We start from the raw sequence: 19,768 nt of genomic DNA on the forward strand, positions 1-19,768 counted from the left end.
AAGCGGGGCGAACTGCTCACACCTCTCGTCCTCTGACCTCCTCATTCGGCGCACGCGGCTGCAGATCAACGCACGTGAGCACAAATGTACGCATCCGCTGGTGCGGGTGCGAGGTGGCTGCTGCGATGTGCGGTGGAAGGAGGAACGCTCCGCGGAAGCACGTGCATCGGGGTCAGCATTGCTTCGGGCGGAGGATGAGGAGGACCACGCTCCCTCCCTCCCTCCTCATTCAACCCCAAACCGCACACTACTCTGCTGGATAGACATGTCTTACTCTTTCACCTTTGTTCATCTGCATGCTGCACCTACTCCCACCCCGCCTTGCCTACTCGCGCACAGGAGCACAGGCTGCGATCCGAAGGAAAGCGCCGGCTTACAATACCGATCGACCTCCGACCACCGCTGTTCGGTGTGCCTACAGAGCCAGTGGGAGAGGGCGGCCACGTGGTGGGTACACACACACACACTTCCACACACACACGCAGTCATAATGAACTGCGCAAGACTGCATCAGCGCATTCCGCTGCGCGCAATGGCGTTGACGACCACCAGCTACCCCGCACTCGCCCCTTCGCACTCGTTCGCGAACGCTAGCACGAGTGTCATGACAGCAAGCGCGATGGCCGTTGCGCATCGCGCAGCAGCCACCACCGGGGCCAGCGACGCGACCACTACCGCGCAGGTTGTCCACTACTCCAAGCTTGGCATGGATGGCTTCACGGACATCAAGTTCAATACGGCCGCCGACGAGCTGCTTGAGCTCGTTGAGACGAAGGTGGATGCTCTCGACAGCGCGGCGGTGGAGGATGTCAGCTGTAATGGCGGCGTTCTGACCCTCGAAACGACGGAGAGGGGCACTTTCATCCTCAACAAGCAAGCTCCGAATGTGCAGCTGTGGCTCTCCTCTCCTATCTCCGGCCCTCACCACTACGACATGATCACCGTGACGCAGGACGGCCACGAAAAGGTGTCGTGGAAGTCGGACCATGACGGGCATGACTTGGTGAAGAAGCTGGAGAAGGAGTTGACGGAGGTGCTCGGCACTGCCTTCAAACTGTGAGGGAGGGCGAAAGAAGGGACTGAAAGAAGCACCGCAGATTAGCCGCAGAGACTAGGCAGGGCGTGCAAGTCGGGCGAGCACACGTCCCTCTTTCCTTCCTTACCATACGCTCTGCAGCGCACATCAGCCTTGCACACTCCTCCTACTCAGCCCCCTCCATCCCTCACAGCCACCCTCCCTTTCTCTCTCCGCATCAATCTGATCATTTTTAGCAGCTCCGCAGCTCTTCTTCTCTGTGCATGGTGTTTCGCTTCCAGGTTGCCTTGGTTGGCTTATCACGTTTTACTTGGTTGACAAGGTCTCCGGCCTGCTCCTCCGTAAGCCACATCGCTGCCGCCACCGCGGCCGTCTCGCACCCCGGCCCTTCCTTCTTGTACACATCACGTACGTTGGTGTTTTGGCCGCAGTCACCGTCGTTGGTATGTGCCGTCGCTTCCTCTCTCCGCTGACCCCTCCTCAAGCGGATGGTGCCAAAGCCGCGTGTTAGCTGGCGTCCTGCCTGCTGCCGGTCACGATAAGCGTGTGTGCGTACGCGCAGGCTAGACGAGGGAAACGAAGAGATATAAAAGATGGGGATAGAGGCGATGTGACGCGCTCCCCTCTCAGGCCAGCACTCAACTCCTTCCCACTCACCACCCAAGCTGTCGGCCATCTCTTTGCCTGCCTATCTCACTACAGGTTCAGACGGCGGTGGTGTCACTGCCGTTTTTTTTTCTTGTGCGACGATGATGGTGTCTTGCGTGGTCTCAGGGCGCGGCTGTCGCTCCCTCTCTGTGCCTGTGTGTGTATGTGTGTGTGTGTGTGTGTTGGTCACGCATATGTGTGGGATTGCGTGAGTGAGTGGAAGAGCGGGTGCCTGTGATTTGGTGGTGGGCGGTGCTCACTGTTGCCTTCTCCTTGTCGCCCCTTTCTTCCCTCTCCTTCTCTGTCTCCAAGGAAGCAAACAAGCTGAAGGCTGGATGTGTTGGAACCACCACTCCTAAGCGGGTGCCTCGTCCCAGCCACTTTGGTCCGTATATCTGTATTTTGCTACCTTGTTGTAGTCCTCGGCCCGCCTTCACGACTGCGCACCTCGCTCCTGCCTTTGCCGCTCTACCCTTTCCCTGCGAAGGAGCTGTCCTCGTACGCCAACTTGGCGACTGTCCCCACACACCACCCCACCCCTCCTCGATCCCTCTCGCTCGCTCTAAATCACGCACCGGCGCACACGTCTGCGTCTATGTCGTGGTGTATTGAAGGTGTACACCGTCAGCCCAACCCCCTCCCCTTACCGAACTCTTCACATCGGGTAGCACTGAATCACATATAGGCACACACTGTCCAGATACCGTATCCAGCTCATCATTGCAGCCACAGCCGCTCCTCCGCCCTCCCTCCCTGGGCATTCTCGTCCCCTTCCCTCCCTCCCTCTCTCTCTGCTCCAAACTCACGTACGTCACCGGATCGGAGGAGCGATGTCCCTGTCTGCCGCATCGTCCATCGCCTTCCGCGAGGAGGCGCCCAACAAAAAGCATCGGGAGGACACGAGGATAACCGAGAGTGTCGCCACCATCTCCATACGGGAGGAGCCCAGCGAAGGCCACCGGGACGACAAGGTAGCCGAGAGTGTCGCCACCATCTCCATACGGGAGGAGCCCAGCGAAGGCCACCGGGACGACAAGGTAGCCGAGAGTGTCGCCACCATCTCCATACGGGAGGAGCCCAGCGAAGGCCACCGGGACGACAAGGTAGCCGAGAGTGTCACCTCCATCTCCATACGGGAGGAGCCCAGCGAAGGCCACCGGGACGACAAGGTAGCCGAGAGTGTCGCCACCATCTCCATACGGGAGGAGCCCAGCGAAGGCCACCGGGACGACAAGGTAGCCGAGAGTGTCACCTCCATCTCCATACGGGAGGAGCCCAGCGAAGGCCACCGGGACGACAAGGTAGCCGAGAGTGTCGCCACCATCTCCATACGGGAGGAGCCCAGCGAAGGCCACCGGGACGACAAGGTAGCCGAGAGTGTCGCCACCATCTCCATACGGGAGGAGCCCAGCGAAGGCCACCGGGACGACAAGGTAGCCGAGAGTGTCGCCACCATCTCCATACGGGAGGAGCCCAGCGAAGGCCACCGGGCGGGCATGAAGGTACACGAGAGTGTCACCTCCATCTCCATACGGGAGGAGTCAGCCGAGGAGCCTGAAGAGCTGCACTACGAAATGAGCATCAGCACCGCGCCCAACGCAAGCACGCACAAGGAAGACATCGAGTTCCAAGTGGTGGACGACATCGCATCGAAATCGGAGAGGAGTCTGCCGTACCAGGTCGAGGACAGCCGCACAAACCTTGACCGACTCACATCCACGCAACAGGAGGAAAGTGCCGCGGCACCGCGGCCGTCGCACCCGAGCGATGTGGCAGCAGCACCAACCAGTGATATCTACGCCCTCAACCCTCCGCCCTCTCGCCTGTCGCAGCGGGCCGCCAAGGCCGCGCAAACGCCTCGCTCGCAGACCAGCGCTCCTATCACGCCGAGAACCCGGTCGGCAACCAGCACTTACCGCCCACCGGCTCAGCAGCAGCAGGCCAAAGAAGAGAAGCAGGACGCTGAGGTGCAGCCACTGGTCTCTGGTGGCGAGAGCGCACCTACGCCGGAGACCGCCGCCAATGACTTGTCCATGGCGGGCGCGGAGTCGACACCAGCTGGCGCCGCCCCGATGCCCACGCCCGGCGCTACAAGCGCAGGGATTCCTGACGTGGTCGTTACGGAGCACAAGCGGCATTTCTCAGGCGACAAGTGGGAGAGTGTGGTGGCATCCTCGCTCGATGTGGTGAAGCGGACCGTGTGCAACGAGACGGCGGACGCGATAGGGGTGGAGTCGCAGTATGTGCAGGTGCTAAATGTGGAGGCGACGACGACAGGCATGGCTTGCTACATCAGTATTGGCCACGCCCCCAGCATGACGGCGAGCGAGGTCGATGAGAAGCTGAGCAACTACCCCTACGAGACAACAATAACGCTGCCGGACATCCTCACAGCCGGCGGCGAGCATCCGCAGTACGGCCTCGGCAGTGCCCTTGCCCCCTCGGAGGGCACGCAGGCGGCAGCGAGTGCGCATGAGCAGCAGGTGGGGGAAGAAGAGGAGGGGGAAGCCGAAGCTGAAGCGCCGGAGGAGCCTCCAAAGAAGGCGAAGAGAAAGACGAAAAGAGCACACAAGAAACTCGAAAACGGCTCAGCGGCCTCAGATGCCCAGAAGGCCACGGCTCGCCCCTCGGTCCGCGCACTCCACAAGAAGTTGGGGCTCAAGGCGCTTCCCGAACTGCTCGTCACTCCGCGGATCTACCATTACCGCTCGCCGCGTCCAGGCGCGGAGCATAGCATGGATAAGGGGAGCATTCTCTACTTGGAGGGTCCCAGGGAGGGTACTGGCGGGCTCAGCAGCCGCTACTCGACCTCCACTGCGACGCCGCACCGCGGCACTAACGGCGTGAATGGCATAAACGGCAGTCGTAGCCCATCCGCTCCGACTTACCGCAGCGGGTCCATCAGAAATTCGGTGCACATCCCACCACAGCGCGTGGAGCGCGGTGTCGTCTCCCTGGCACTCCGTAAGCGCCAGATAATCCAGGCGGCGGCGCCGCCGTCGCCTCCACAGCAGCAGCAGCGCGCAACGGCAGCGCCCGCAGACGATGCCAGCGCGCACCGCTACATGAACGGAGTCGATCACACGGCTAACACGCACTCAGTCTCCCGCCGCTCCCGTTCCCGCTCCCCACAGCAGCTGGCGCTCGCCCCGGCGACGGACTCGGCGTCCGATGCGGCTTCCGAAGAGGCGGCAGTGACGGCCGCTCCCATGGCCGCCAGCGGCTCAGCGGCCGATCAGGATGACTACATTCTCATGACTCAAGGTGTCGAGGAGGCGGCAGACGCGGAAGAGTTGCTGCAGAAGCAGAAGGCAGTGGCAGAGTACGACACTGCCGATGACGAGGACGATCCGGTTCCGGCCCCCGCGCCCAACCCGTTTGTGTAGGCCAATCGATCGACCAATACGAAAGGGAGAGTAAAGGCAGCCCCGACCTCCGAAGGAATACACTGTGCGTCTTTTCCCGCATGCCTTGATACACCACGTGGGATGGCGAGAGGGCGTTTACGGGCTCCTTCGTGCCTTTCCCACCCACCCACCCACCCCTCCTCCTCCTCCCTCCCTCCCTTGGCGACAGGCATTTACTTCTCGACTTTTCTTTCTTCTCAGAACAGATATGGATGCAGTGGCACACAAGCACATGCACAAACGCACGCACGCGCGCGCGCCTCCGTACGTCTTCCCGTTGCACCTCCGATAAACGCTGTGGGGCTTCTCGAAGGATCGAAAAAGTGAAAAAAGGCAAGCGATAAGGACTGCTGGCACACGCGCTTATCCGCAGAATGGAGGCCTGGAGAGGCGAATGGTCGGGCAAACTCATGAAGTTGAAGGGTGTCACCTCCCCGATGACGCCCTGTGTATACGGGTGTATATATATATATATATATGTGTGTGCGGTGAGCGATGAGTGGTGGCTCAAGGTTCGTGGGTAACGCATGGCGTGCCTCCGCCCTTGCCCTCCCCTTCTTTCCTCCTCTTTTTCCTCTCGGTTTTCGTCTTTTCGCGGTCATGTCGCGTTCTGTTATCGCTGAGATCTGTGGTGTTGTCTTACCCTGTACCGACCCCTTGCCTTCTATGCTTTTTCTTCTTTCATCTTTTTGCGCTCCCAAGACGTTTAGGCCCTGAGGATGCCATCCACCTCGCCCTGGTATCAGGGCCTAGTATCCCCACACTCTTCGTGTCGGCGGACAGGTCTGGGCTGGTGCTGTGCCGAAGAGACCTGCAGTCATGACCACGCTTGGAGCAGCTCACTGCGTATTGTGTCGACGCTTCAACGAATGCTCGCATGCACCTCCTGTTTTCTGCTTTAGCTGCGTTGTGGCAATGCCGAGCGTAATCCTGGGCCCACCCTGCGCTGCTCGCAGCGACATTGCAGTGGGGGTGGGGGTGGGGGGCCGAAACGACATCGAGCGATGTTGGCTTGGCCCGATGCGCTTGGCTTAGCCGTAGTGCCGCAGAGGTCGATGAGCTGTGGTGTTGCCATGCGTGTGTGCGTATGTGGTTGACCTGTTCGAATGTGGGCACGTTGCCAAAGCATTTTTTTTTCGAAGTCAAGCACACGTTTGTTTGCGTTTACGTTTGTTTGTTGCTCATTAGGTGCGCCCTCTACCCCCCCCCCTCTCCTCCACCTTTTCTTGTAAGGTCTTACGGTTTTGTTCGGTCCTCTCCGCCACCTGTTTTCTTTTTGATTTTGGTTGTGCGTTACTCAAATCGTACGCGTTCGCTGTTAAAGGATGGTGCGGGTGCCGGTGTGTGTGTGTTGTGCCCTCATGCACCGCTTCGCGCTCCTCCTCCCCCCTCCCTCCTCTTCCGCCGCCCCCCCCCCTATCTCACGCACGGACACAGAATGGCACACACATGCAACCGCGCGCGCGCGGTTGCATGAGAAGGACTGAGCGTCACTCTCCAAGTCTCTTGTGCTCTTTTTTTATGTGTGTGGAAGTATGTAGGCATGGACAGCTGCAGTGGCGCTGCGGGTTTGTATCGAGTGCAGTGCACGTCTGGCTCCGTATAAGCGTGGACGTGCAACTCTTTGGTTCACCCTCTCCTTCTCTCCTGTTGCGGTTGTTGCCTTCGTCTTGTTCTCTCTGCGCGTGTCTGAATGTGCCATTACGTAGTGGCATCTGTGGTGTGGTGTCCTTGTTCGTTCCTTCGCTGTGTGCCGACCTCCACCTCTTTTCTGTATGCCTCCCTCTCTTTGCGTGCCGTCTCTGTCTCTCCGTCCCCATAAGGCGCGCTTACATGTACGCAGATATTTACGCGTCCTTCGTGGGGAGGGGAGGGGGGAGTTGATTGGCCTCGGTAGTATTTCTCCGGTTGTTTTCGCTTTTTTTTTTGCTTTCATAGAGGGGAGGAGGCGTGCGGCGCAGTATGTCGTCGTTTCGGAGGGAGGGAGTTTTGTGTTATTTTGTCTGTGAACGCTTGTAAAACCGTACCTGTATGCGCACGCATCTCTTGTTGTGGTGACCACCAACTCCCTCACCCCCTCCGCCGGTCCCCTTGCCAGACTTCCTTCCGCGTTGCGTGTTGCGTTGTGCCTTGTGCGTGTGTGCATGCGGTTTGTCTTCGAGAGCTGCTTTGGTGTCGCCGTCGTCTCTTCGTCTTTCTCGTTCCTTTCCACGCAACAGTCGAAGAAGAGGAATATGACAAAAAGCGGAGGGCAGGACCGCGAGTACGCACAGCAGCATCACCATCGCTACGGACAGGTGTCGCGCACAGCGTCAGGGGAGAGGAGGCGTGGATGGGGAAGAAGGGGGGGACGAAAAGAAACAGTTAGCACTGGCAGTGCACACTTGGTGGGGTCGCACACGAGAATAGGAAGTTAGAAGCGATGTGGAAAGACGGTATGGTGTGGTGCGTGCTGTATCGGTTGGGTGGGAGCAGCGGCTGCGCGTGGTAGGCACGGCACAAGGGCGAAGAGTGCCGCGAGGTGTGTACCTGAGCCCGCTCGATTCACTGGCCTCCACCCACCCCCTATTGCTCCGTCCATCTCTGCCCTGCTTCCCTCATCCTTTCTCCGCGCGTGACCGCTTGAAGAAGTCTGTGGTCGAGCATTTTGAAAGTGTAGGGAAGCAGCAGATGTGCGTCTGCGCCTATGTGCATCAACGTAGCGTAATATGGTGCTCACCTTACGCTTCCGATGAAGGCCCATGCACAGAAGGCCCTTCTCAAAGAGGTGGTGCTGTTGGTAGTGTGCCCCCCTCCTCAACACACCACCCTCCCGGCGCGGGGAAGGTTCATCCGCTGAAGGCGAATGCTGTGGCCCATCCTTCTTTGCGAGCCTCTTTCTTATCTGCAAAAAGCCATCGTGTTGCCACCGGCGCCTCCCCACCCTCCCTGTCCTCGTAGCCCACCAACACATACGATACAAAAACGAAAACGTTCGCGAATAAAAAACGAGAGCGGTGGACAATATTGTTTCCTGCCTCATTCGGCTCACCCTCTTCCTCGTCGTCGTCCCCGTCCTCGTCACAGCTCACACTGCTGGCTATCTCCTTCTCCCGCTCATCTATCGTGCACGCCGCTGCAACCACAGCAGGCGTACTTGCTACGCGTACACGCGCGCGCCACAGCGACGCATATATGCTGAGAGTCACAGCGGCATTCGAAGCAAGGGCGCACTTTGGGCAGTAGCGGGGCGGCAACAAAAGACAGCTCCGCCGTCACGCTAAGCTCGTCGTAGAGCGTTCCAACTCCGTCGCTGAGCCATCCCCCCGCGGATCTCTGTATAGAATGACAAGTAACGTCCTGGTTACCGCGCCGCTCTCGGAGACCCCGTCCTTCGTCTCCCAGGGGGCGTCGCAGCCTGCTTCGGCCGCGAAGACGAATCGCGGCCCCTCAAAGTTCAGCTCGTACCTGTCCACCCACACCGACGAGGAGCCGCCTGAGCAGCGCTCTCGCAGGGCAGAGGATGTCGAGGCGGCAGCACAAGCGCACCAACAGCAAGGTGGTGCGAGCATCTACGAGGCACCACCAGTGCCCGTGACGCGCGGACCGGGACACACACCCCGCGGGAGGACACGAGAAGGAAGCCAGCCGCCGCGGAGGCTGCCAAGCCGCACCTCGTTTCGCCACGGCACACCACGCGGGCGTGGAGACGACGTGACAACGACGCTGATCCCAAAGCCGCATAACCCGCGTGTGAACTTGGTGTCACAGGCGTCCATTGCGCCGAGCGACACCTCCGTCCACTTCCTCGTCGATGAAGAGCAGACCGACGCCAAAAGCATCTCGTTCCAGGCAGAACCCTCCACGAACAACTTCAACACCACAGAGGTGAGCCTCAACCTACAAACAATCACGGAAGGCAGCGACATCCACTTCGTCGTCGAGCAATCCCGCCTGCCGTCGCAGGCGGTGGCTTTGAAGCAGGGCGGCACCCCCACGACCAGATCGAGTCTGTGTTTTGAAGTCGAATCGACGAACGACGCGACTCGCAACAGCACCATCAGCCGCTTCTCCATTGAGGGAAACGAGCCGGAACAGAAGCCGCTCGTCCCGACCTCCCACCTCCGCGTCGAACATAAAGACAACAGCGCTGAGAAAGTGGCGCCGGCCATGGTGGAGAATGCGAGGGAGCCACAGATCGAGTTTGTTGGCGAGACGGAGGAGCAGCGACGCGCCAAAAAGGCCGAGGAGGAGCGGCGCAAGCAGGTGCTTAAGGAGCGTAGCCTGTACATGAGCATCCGTCCGTGGTCGACCAACGAGCCCGATCGGCGCGCCCGACGCACAAGCAGTGAGAGCGCCGCCCACGCGCTGAAGCAGCAGCTGCACGAGAAGATGGCGGAGGTCGAGAAGCGCCGGCGCGCGATGTACGCACGTCCGTGGCGCACCGACAGTGCCAGCCCGAATACGTCGCGCTCAGCCAGTCGCACGAATCGGAAGCGCCGGTTCACGCCGCTGAGCGGGCGCAGCGGCGACGGAGTCGCCATGTCTGAGCTGCCGGCGACGGAGTCTAAGAGCATGCAGGCGGGCAACAAGAGGGCCCCTGCCGCCCTCGCCGCGTGCTCGTACTCCTCGTCCCTGTCCTCTGAGGAGCGGTCAAGCCCTACCGCGCCGGCGTACGACTGCGTCGAGGCCGCTAAGTTTGTCACGCCAGCACCGGTGCTGAAGACTCCACTAGAGATCGTATGTGAGGAGTTCGAGGACTGGGTGCACACGGTCAACCAGAGGTGCAACCTGAAAGCAATCGCGGATATGATGCGGGCGCGCGAGCGCACGATTGTGCAGCTGTCGAGCCAGCTAGAGGATCAGAGTCGCGTGATGAAGCGGCTGAACAAGGAGCTGTACGACGCTCGCGACGAGTACATGCGGCACCTCGGTAATGACGTGACGGGGTTGGCGCTGCATGCCCCGCGCAGCCGGGCGACGTCCCGGTCGCCAGGCCGCATAACCACCAGCCGCACACCTAGCGTCGTGCGCCTCCACGTGGAGCAGCGGCACCGGGCGAAGGACTATTATTCCATGAAGATGCAGCAACTTGGCCCCCGGCCGGTGAGTGTGCTGAGTGATGACGAGCTCTCCGATAGCGAGAAGGAGGTCTATGCGCAGGAACTGCAGAGCTGGCGTGTCGAGCGCGCGGCCCTGCGAGACGAGAAGGCCCGCCTGGTGCACTGCCGCCGCGACCTCGCCTTTCAGATGCGCCGCGGCAGCAACATCAAGGACATCGCCACTACGCAACCCACGAGCGGGCGTGGTCCGCTAGAGCGCGCAGCGACGGGCACAGAGACTGCCGTGGATGTGAAAGGGTACGACCGTCTGATGGATCTTCGCATGCGAGCTCAGCGCGCCGTCGTTGAGACAGCAAATGCCAAGAAGGTGTACGAGGCGACGCTGTGCATGGCGGCCACCATGAAGAAGCAGCACGACCCCTCCTCAGCAGAGCTGAAGAGCGCGAAGGAGTCACGGAGGAAGGCACGAGAGCTGTACGCCGCGTCGCTGCAGAGGTTGCAGCAGTCTGCGGAGGAGGCACGGTCGCTGCTGGAGCGGGCCACTGCGCTGAAAACGCGTCGCGAGAAGGCGGCAGAGTCGCTTGATGAGAGCGTCCGGGAGGATCAGGTGGACTACGGCGACGCAGTTCTTGCCGTGCGCTTGCAGGCGGACCGTGCCCAAGCGCTCGCCGAAGCCGCTGCCGATGATGAGGATCGCATGCTGCGATCGCCGAGCACAGTGCGGCTTGGGGTGTTGAGGGCAGGCACACCGCGTGGTAGCGTCAACGGCTCCATGCGCCCCGGCACATCGGCACACACCCGCGGAGCCAGCACGTCGAACGGCGACGACGTGTTTGTTCGACTGACGGAGCGAAGGTAGTAGAACACGCGCACCGCTGCACTTGCGCCAGCGGAGGCGACGGCGTTAGAGAGAGACTGGAGATGGCAGAACAAGCGCAATGCCCCTCGCCTTCTTCTTTTCTGGCTCGTTGCACGGTGTCGCGCGTGCGGTGCCCCCCCCCCCTGAGAGCGCTGCTTCGACGTCTTCGTCCTCGTGGGCCTCTTTTGGGGTAGAGGAGAAGAGGTTCAGGTGGGGGTGCTCACACGCGCAGGCGTGCTCGGCCCTGTCCACGTCTAGCGTGCACACCCGCTCTCCTCCTGCTGTCGGGGAGAGAGATGGAATCGCTGCGGTGTGGCCGCGCATCGATCGGTGTTGCTCATGTCTGTTGCTTGCATACACACTTGGCTCTCGCTCCCTTCTTCTGTTGCTGTGTTGTTTGCTTTCACCGCACGAGACGTGCGGTTCTGTGTGTCGGCAGAAATAGAGATGGGGAGGGGGGCTGTGAATATGCCGTGGAGGCGTGCGAGGAGGTGGGGAGGGCTTAAGCGCGACGTGAATTCCCTCTGTGGCGGATGCATCCGCCTCTTTCTTTGCTTCTCTCACTCTCACGCGGCCGGTGAGCGGTGCTGACTCGTCTTTGTGGGCGTCACGCCGCTAACGCAAGTGTTGCGTTCACGGTGATGTCCCCCGTCACCACCGCCAACCCAAACCTCCCATATACATATGTATGTATGCATATGAGTGTGTGTGGTGTCCCTCGTTGTGCTTTTTCTTTGTGTGTTCTCTCGCCGTCTTGCTTCGTATCGATGAAGAGATCCGTCGTCCCCTCCTCCTCTTCTGCCGAGTGTCTATGTGTGTGCGGCGTATGGGGGCCGCTGCCGTGGTGCTGGTTACCCCCTCACCGCACTGCACCCGCCCACCCACCCCATCCCGGCATATGTGTATGTGCGTGGGTGTGTCTCGGCGTAAGAACGAAGTCGAGCATCCGTTGGAGCTCTCATTGTCTTTTTTTCTGCCCCCCCCTCCCCTCCCTCCCCTCCTCTGTTGTTGCCACTGATACGGTGAGCGCGCTTCTTCAGCTACCTCTCTCCTTCTGTATGTCTTTGGTCCCCCACGTTCGTTTGGGCCGATGTGCTTGTGTTTAGATGTGCGTTAAAGCAAGCGTGAGGCAACGCACACACACGCAGACGCACGCACGAAAAAGGCGCAAAATCGGCGTTGAGCGATACAGCATGGAAGTATAAAATGGTGGATGAGTGGCCGCATGGCTACAGGCATGCCCATGTGCAGGTATGGGCGCCAGGTGTGCTTGTGCGTACGGTGTATGCAACCTCCATCTCGTTGTTTTCGCGTGCGTGCGTGTGTGTGTGTGTGTGTGGCGCCTCACGCTTGTTGTTGCCACATCCGTAAACTGTACCGCATCCGAATGGAGAGGCGAAGACGGACGCGGGATGAGCCGCTGTCATCTACGCACGCCGCTGCGTTTTGCTCTTGTGTAGCGTCGGGCGTCGAGCGAGCGCCAAGCAAACACAGACGGAGTAGACATATGAACAAGTCGCTTGCTCTCCATTATCCGCGTTCCCGCCCCCACCCCGACACGACTGCCACGCGTGTCGCTGTGCCACCATCCGGCATCTCGACCGTCACCTTCCTTCTTTCTCTCTCCCCGTCGCCTCTTGCACATTCGCGTGCATCCTCCACACGCACACGCACACATCGGCGCATGCGTCACGCCGCACAGCTCTTTTCAGCTCTCCTCTGTGTTTTGCATTTTGTTTCCTCTTCCCGTGTTTCGTTTTCTTTGCGTGTATACCTGTGCGCATCCTCCTCCTCTTCCTCCTCTCTCTCGGCCGATTTCCACCCTCCCCTTACCCACCCGCCACGCCTCGCTGCCCGACGTCGTTTTCTCTATTCGTTTTGTTTTAATCTGTCTCCCCTCCCCTCCCCTCCCCCCAATACGGGTCTCTGTGTGTGTGTGTGTGTGTATAGGCGCGCGTGTCTTCCTCTAACAGTAGCTATACATACATACGCACACACGCACACGCGTGCATACATACATATACATATAAGCAACGTTAACACACAAGCACGGTCAGCCATGCCCGCCAAACAGAAGAAGGGACGCGGAAAGACGGTAAACCTTTTCGAGTTCAATGAAGACTACATCCCTGAGGAGGCCCTCGACTGGGCCGAGGATGACTGGATGACGGCGGAGCAGGTCGGCGTGGCGAAGCTGTCCGAGAAGATTGCGAAGCAGCGGCAGGAGTACAGCCGCATGGCGAACAACACATTAGACCAGCAGGAGAGCTTCCGCACGGCGGCCGTGTCGGAGCAGAAGAAGTGCTTCACCATTGACGACCTGCAGCCGCCGTTTGTGGCCCACTTCGGTAACCTGCGCAATGGCACGACCGAGGAGGACTTCCTCTCCCTCTTCAACCGCGACGCCATCGCTACCCACCGCCTCATCAACCAGGATGGCAAATCCTTCGCATTTGTGGAGTTCGTCTCCGCGCAGGCGCTGACGGTGGCGCTGTCGCTAGACCAAACCTTCCAGCGCGGTCGCCGCATGTACGTCGACCTCGCTACACAGAAGCAGGTGGAGCGGCTGCTCAACCGCAACACGAACGAGCGCCCGGGTATGTCACGCGATTCAGCTGGCCAGCAGCAGCCTGGCGGCCTCGCCGCTATGGGGCTGTCCCGCGACGTCTTCGGCGGGCAGCAGCCCGAGGACCAGCCGGGCATGCCATCGATGGGCAGCCGCTCGAACTTCGGCTCTCGCGTCGACCTCCACAACCTCGGCGACCTGTCGCGCGACATGCTAGGTTCGGCGGTGCAGCAGGCATCGCCCACGTCGTGCAGCCCGATATGCGGCGCCGGCTCCCCAATGAGCTTCGGCAACTGGCGCAGCGACGCCCCGGAGCAGCAGCCGGAGTTTCCCATCTCGCGCGAGAACTGCCGCAGCGAGGACAGCTTTGACCGCCGCGCCGGACACCTTCGCCGCAGCAGCGGCCCGGCCAGCCCGGCCCCCCCGGTTCTGCCGCCGGAGCCGAAGCCGAACCCGTTCAGCGGGGAGACAGGCAACTGGCGTGACGCACCGCGCGCCGAGGTGCCGAAGATGGAGGAGCTGTCGGCGGTCACTGCCGAAGGTGACACTACAACGCCGAGCGAGCACAAGACGGAGGAACACAACGCCGGCGGCGCCAGCAACAGCGGTGCAGCCAGCAGCCCAAGTAGCAACGGTCGCGGTCGGGGCGCAGGCGGTATTGGCCGTGGCGGTAGTCGCGGCGGCCGCGGTGGCGCAGGCTCCTGTGAGAGGAGCTCCTTCGGCGGCGAGAGGAGCGGGTTTGGTGGTGAGAGGAGCGGATTTGGTGGCGAGAGGAGCGCGCCACCCAAGCCGTCCGGCCCCGTGAACACAGACAAATGGGCTGACCTGCGCCGCAGCTGAGCAAGTAAGAAGCGGCAGTCCCCGCCCATATGCATGTGCACATGTGTTTCTCATGTTTCCCTCCTCTTTCAACATCTCTGCTCCTAAACTCGTAAGCGTAGCGTCGGGATATGCGAGGGGGTGGCGTGGATCGATGGGGTTCACGGTCGGTGTCTGCCGGTGCGTCTGTGCCTCTGTGTGTGTGTGTGTGTGTGTGTGTGATTGTGCTTCCACCGGTGTCGACATTGCTGAACGCATTCGATTTCTGTTCTTTCTCTCTTCCTTTCAGGCTGCGGATACTGTTGAGTGTGGGGGCGTGGCATCGGTGTGTCTGTGTGTGTGCGTGTGCTTGCCACATCTTCCCCAGTCTTTTTTTTTTCCTCTTTCTCTCTCTGTGTGCGTGTCTTCTATGCCACCGTGAGCATGTGCTGTGCTGGCAGTCCGTTGGCTTGTTCCCTCTCGGCGCGTGTGTGTCTCTCGCTTCTCTCTTCCTGTTTCTCGGCCGCTGTGTGCCCTTGATGATGCGGAGCCACATGCGGTCACGGCGCCATCCCGGCTACAGTCACCCCTCCGCTTTACCCCCGTCACCACGGTCAGCAATGGCACACGCCGCCACCTCCTCCAGCACTCGGGCGCATCTCTCCATCGTTAACTTTCTTGTTTTTCTCTTTGAGCAACTGTGTGATTCGGAGCGATTTAAAGAAACCTTTAGCGAGCAAGCAAGCAATATATAAGCAACAGCAACTCCCCCCCTCCTCCTCCGCCTCCCTCTCATCCGCCCCGCCTCCTCGGACACAAGAGGAAGCGACAGCGGACGCACACGCGCGTGCGTGAAAACGGATGCGCGCGAAGGGAGACGGTCCACACAGCGAGAGAGGGAGGGAAGAGCTAGAAAGACATATGGGATGCGGAGAGAAGGGGGAGAGGCCACAGACATGCATACTCACTGACAGAGAGGGGGAGGATGGGACCCCATTGCTTAACCCAAGTGTGTTTATAAGAGAGAAGCCTAATGGGTGCGTAGGTGTTTGTGTGTGTGTGTGTGTGCGCGCGCGTGTGTGGAAGAGGCTTTTTTTTTCATTCGCTCAGTGTGTTGTTGCACTCGGCTCCTCGTCGTGGCTGTGACGGTTGCCGCTGTGGCCGTTGTTTCACTTTTGCTTGCTCCAGCCTCATTTTGCGTTTGTTTTCTGCGCTTGACGGTTGCTCATCAAAGGAAGACGGAGTGCCAAACGCACCGCCAGGAGGAATGTGTGTGCGCATCGCGCGCCCTCGCTTGCATCCCTCTCCCCCCCCCCACTCTCTGCCCTCTCATGCCGGATGCCCATCACACACACGGACAGAGAAACTGACGCCGCTGTCACCTTCCACCCTTTCCTCTTGTTCTTTCCTCCTCCTTTGCCTTGTTGGTCCTGCGGTGCGCGCGCGTTTCTGTTTTGGCGTGTGGAGCGTCTTCCTCGTTGGTGCTTGATGTGGGTGGCCGTTGAGTCTGAATTCGAGAGACTGAAGTCGGTGGGGGGAGGAGTGAGAAGGGGTGGAGACAGCGTGCAGCGGCACGCATGTCTTGCGAGGGATGCGCTGGAGAACGGTTTTACTTCCTCCGGCGTGTGCCCTCCACTCGCTTTCGGCTTCCCATCGGCATGAGTAATGCGTATGTGTGCTTGTGTGGGTGTGTGGTGTGCCGCAGCTTCTCGTTCCGTGTTTCTTTTTCCTTGTGTGTTTACTAACATCGTAAGCGAATCTCCCCTCCGCATACAAGCAATGTCCAGGCGCACCCGTTTGACACCCAAACGCGGGATAAGGCGCGCGCGCGTGGCCACCGGATGCGTTTCCCAGCCCCCGCTCTTTGCCGCCGGCGCGTCTCATGCACAACGCCCCTTCCTCCCTGATGCTGGTCTTCGCGTCAGCTGCGCCACGCCAGCGCCGCCTCAACACCACCGTCCCACACCCTCCCCTGCCCACCCCCCATGGCCAAGCGGCCCGCCCGGCCGAGGCCCCAAGAGGCGCCCCTGCCCTCAGCCGCCGAGCGGGGCCCGAACCCTCGGCCGCCGAGCAGGGCCCGGACCCGCCCTAGCCGAAAAAAGGGGCCGGGGCAACCGCCACGCCGCGAAGGCGGCGGGAGAGGGAAGAAGGGGCAGTATGAAGAGCGCGCTTTAACGAAGACGAGGGGATGGAGGGAGCGCCGGCTGCTGACGCTGCGCGTGCATGACGGCACCCTGCGCGCCAACCCGCTGGGAAGGGGGGAGCTGAGTGCGTACGTCGTGTTGTTCTTTTGGACGCGGAGGTCGGAGGAACAAAGGAGGACGACGAGGTTGGCGACGGCCGTGCGATGACACATAGGAGGAGGAATAAGGTTGGCACGCACACGCGTGTTAAGAAATTAAGTCAGAAGGCACTACACTTGAACGGCAAGGCGGCTACCACTAGCGGCACGGTCCATGTAAGCACATGCAGGCGCACCCACCCACTCCGCGCGCGGCCCGCTTAGCTGTCCGTCGGGACAATAGCCTTGGCGGCGTTGCCGCGCAGGATATGGCGGATCGTCGGGATGCTGCAAACAAGCACCCACGCCACCATCAGAGCGACAATGCCCCAGAAGGCTCTCAGGTCGGGATAGTCATCGGCCTGCCACGCCACCTTGCAGTTCATGCCGAAGATGGAGGCCAGGAGATTTAGCGGCAGGCAGATGACGGCGACCTGGCTGAGGATCTGCATCTTGAAGTCCATGTTCGCCGAGCTCTGCGACATGCGCATCGACACACCCGTCACGAAGTTCAGGTTCGCCTGATTCAAGATGTCACGCGCGTCGTCGAGGCGGTCCGCCATCTTCGTGTTCTTGTCCAGCGCCTCCTTGTAGATGGGCATGACGTGCACCATGTCACACGCGACGAAGCTGCCGCGCATGGAGGGCGTCACCAACTCGCGCAGCAGTTTCTCCTTCATGTAGAGCAGGCCACGGAAGGAGGAGATGCGGCGGCGCAGCAGGGCAATACGCCGCAGCAGGTCCGGCTGGTCACGCACGCCCGGCGCGATGAGGAGCACCATCTCGTCGATGCAGTCCACCTCACTCAGTAGCGTCGTCGGGTCCGGCAGCATCATCTCACTGGAGTACGCGACCAGCGTGGCGAAGACGATGCTCGGCGTGAGCACGCTGTTCCCGAGGCTGGTCGTGTCCATCGGATTCATGCGCATTTCCAGGGCCCGCACCACCTCTTCCAGACCGAGGAACCTCTTGTCGTGCATCGTCACGATCAGCGTGTCCGTGATGAGCACCGAGCACCAGACAAAGCCACGAGCGGCGTCGAAGGCCTCGCCGCTGAAGTTGTCCTCGTCAACCGCGGCGGTCTCATCGGTGGTGTCGTACAGCGGATTGATGGCGCAGCTCAGCACACCGTGAGCGTACTGCGCCAGGCTCGGCTGTAGCTCCACCACGTCACTCTCCGTCGGCCTCGCAACAGCATCCAGCACCGCCGACGGGATGTTCACGCGCCACGGAAGGTCATTCAGGATGGCACGGCGCTCCTCCGGCGTCTCGCCCTCCACGTCCAGCCAGAGAGTGCTGTCCTGACTCACCTGCAAGTTCTTCAGCATCACGTCCTTGCGCACAAACCAGAAGGAGCCGCCGCTGCGGTTGACGGTGAGGTAGCGCTGGCGGGCGACGAGCGGCGACAACTGGTGTGCCTCAGCGACGCCAGAAGTGACGCCGTCCAGCTTGGAGCGCATCATGGCGGAGCGGGGGGGGGGGGGTAGTCTGAGTGTCCGTTCTTCGTACTTTAGCTTGCGTATAGCGGTGCGGACGTTTTGCCCAGTCGCTGTCCTTTATGGCGGTCGGCGAAGGTGACGTGCGAGGAGGGGGCTGTCCTGATAACGATCAAGCCAAAGAAACGAAAGGAGGTGTATCTTCGGGGGTGCTTGGCAGTAATGATGACTACACGGGTCCGGTTAGCGACAGGGCAGAGTATGTGCGTGTGTCGGCCTTGTGGCGTGTTCCGCAACGCAGACGCGGGCGGGAAAGAGGAGGGGAGTGTGGTGGGACGACTAGAGAGCTAATCGTCGCCGAAGCACGTCCATCTCACATCCGTAACGGATCACACATGTACAGACGGGCACGCGGGAGGGAAGATGGAACAGTCGGAGAGACTTAAAACAGGAACGAAAACAAGAAACAAGAAAACGTACAACGAATGCGGGAAAAGAGAGGAGAGGGGGGTCACAGCATAAGAAAGTGAGAGCGAGAGCGAGAAGGAAAGCGTATACAGCGGGGTGCGGGCACCACTGGCAGGTGATGTACCGAGTAAGAAGGACGGAGTGTGTAGGTGGAAGATGAGGGTTTGCGTTGTCGGTCATAGAGTCGTTCGTGCATTGTGTGGATATTGAAGGATAGGCAACAGTGGAGAAGGAAAGAGCGAGTGTGGAGTGGATAGATAACGGTATGGGGTTGATGCTGCCTTCGACGTCATAACTGGTGAGGACGGTGGGGGGGGGGGGGGGGGTAACAACAATCAGTGGCCGCGCGACAGGTATCGCCTGCTGCGCGAAGCGTGTGCATAAGGCACATGAAGCTCATCCGCAATACCGTCCTTCGATAGCCCATGACCTCTGAGCTGACTGCGTGTGCCGCCGTGGGGCTCTTGTGTTTTACCAACCTCCGTTTGCCTTTTTCGTACTTCGCTACTCAAGCGATGTATCGCCACTGCCGCCACATTCAAGCGGTATGTATGCATTACTGGAGTACATCCGCACAACACGGTCCATGTTGTTTTCTCGGCTCGTCGTTGCAACGGTGCCCCCGCTTTCATCTGTCGAACCCGTGCCTGAGCATCCGCATCCGCCGAGCGCTGTTGCGGAGCCGCGTGTGTAAGCGTGCACATCACGTACAAGGGAACGAGATGGAGAACGAACGTGTGCGGAAGAAGAGCGGTGGTAGGCGGAGCGGCTGGCGAGGAGACGCGGGGAGCTGTTTGCCGCCGGTTTACTCATGGCAGGATGCTGGTTGGCGTCTGCAGACCAGACGGTCGTCTCCAATCCCCACGTGCGGCGGCAGCCGCCGGCTGCGCATCACCCCACCCCTACTGCTCTGCTAAAAAACAGACACATACGCACATAGGTGAAGAAAGCTAAGAGAGATGCATCGGAATGGCAGTGCGGCGGCGGCGAGGCGAGGCGCCGCCGCGTCCTCTCGCATGCCTGCTCTCGAGTACCGCCATAGCAGCACGAGGAGAGCGCCGCACGCACGCCCACACGGGCCACACAGCCGGATGAGAGCAACAACAAAGAACACAGGGACGAGACGGAACAAAGGAAGCCCACAAAATGAAAGAAAACACGACGAGTGCACGCCTGCGCATGTGCGCGTGTGCGTCATGCACACTAAAGTTCGCGACAACGACGCCA

General features: G+C 60.5%; 5 protein-coding genes across 5 annotated transcripts; 4 read left to right on the plus strand and 1 right to left on the minus strand.

Moving 5' to 3' along the window:
- Positions 1–490: 490 nt before the first annotated feature.
- LINJ_25_1090 (frataxin-like protein) lies at positions 491–1,060 on the plus strand (the record flags this gene model as incomplete). The annotated part of the gene is made up of 1 exon (XM_001466101.1): positions 491–1,060. The coding sequence occupies one exon, from the start codon at positions 491–493 to the stop codon at positions 1,058–1,060; it is 570 nt and encodes a 189-aa protein (XP_001466138.1).
- A 1,454-nt stretch (positions 1,061–2,514) lies between these two features.
- Positions 2,515–5,070, plus strand: LINJ_25_1100 (conserved hypothetical protein; the record flags this gene model as incomplete). Its single annotated transcript, XM_001466102.1, has 1 exon — positions 2,515–5,070. One exon carries the CDS (start codon positions 2,515–2,517, stop codon positions 5,068–5,070), a length of 2,556 nt encoding a protein of 851 aa, XP_001466139.1.
- A 3,345-nt stretch (positions 5,071–8,415) lies between these two features.
- Positions 8,416–10,992, plus strand: LINJ_25_1110 (conserved hypothetical protein; the record flags this gene model as incomplete). The annotated part of the gene is made up of 1 exon (XM_001466103.1): positions 8,416–10,992. One exon carries the CDS (start codon positions 8,416–8,418, stop codon positions 10,990–10,992), a length of 2,577 nt encoding a protein of 858 aa, XP_001466140.1.
- A 2,059-nt stretch (positions 10,993–13,051) lies between these two features.
- Positions 13,052–14,398, plus strand: LINJ_25_1120 (conserved hypothetical protein; the record flags this gene model as incomplete). The annotated part of the gene is made up of 1 exon (XM_001466104.1): positions 13,052–14,398. The coding sequence occupies one exon, from the start codon at positions 13,052–13,054 to the stop codon at positions 14,396–14,398; it is 1,347 nt and encodes a 448-aa protein (XP_001466141.1).
- A 2,460-nt stretch (positions 14,399–16,858) lies between these two features.
- MGT2 (MGT2 magnesium transporter) lies at positions 16,859–18,100 on the minus strand (the record flags this gene model as incomplete). The annotated part of the gene is made up of 1 exon (XM_001466105.1): positions 16,859–18,100. The coding sequence occupies one exon, from the start codon at positions 18,098–18,100 to the stop codon at positions 16,859–16,861; it is 1,242 nt and encodes a 413-aa protein (XP_001466142.1).
- Positions 18,101–19,768: the final 1,668 nt, after the last annotated feature.

This window comes from Leishmania infantum, chromosome 25 (assembly GCF_000002875.2).
Source record: "Leishmania infantum JPCM5 genome chromosome 25".
NCBI lineage: Eukaryota > Euglenozoa > Kinetoplastea > Trypanosomatida > Trypanosomatidae > Leishmania > Leishmania infantum.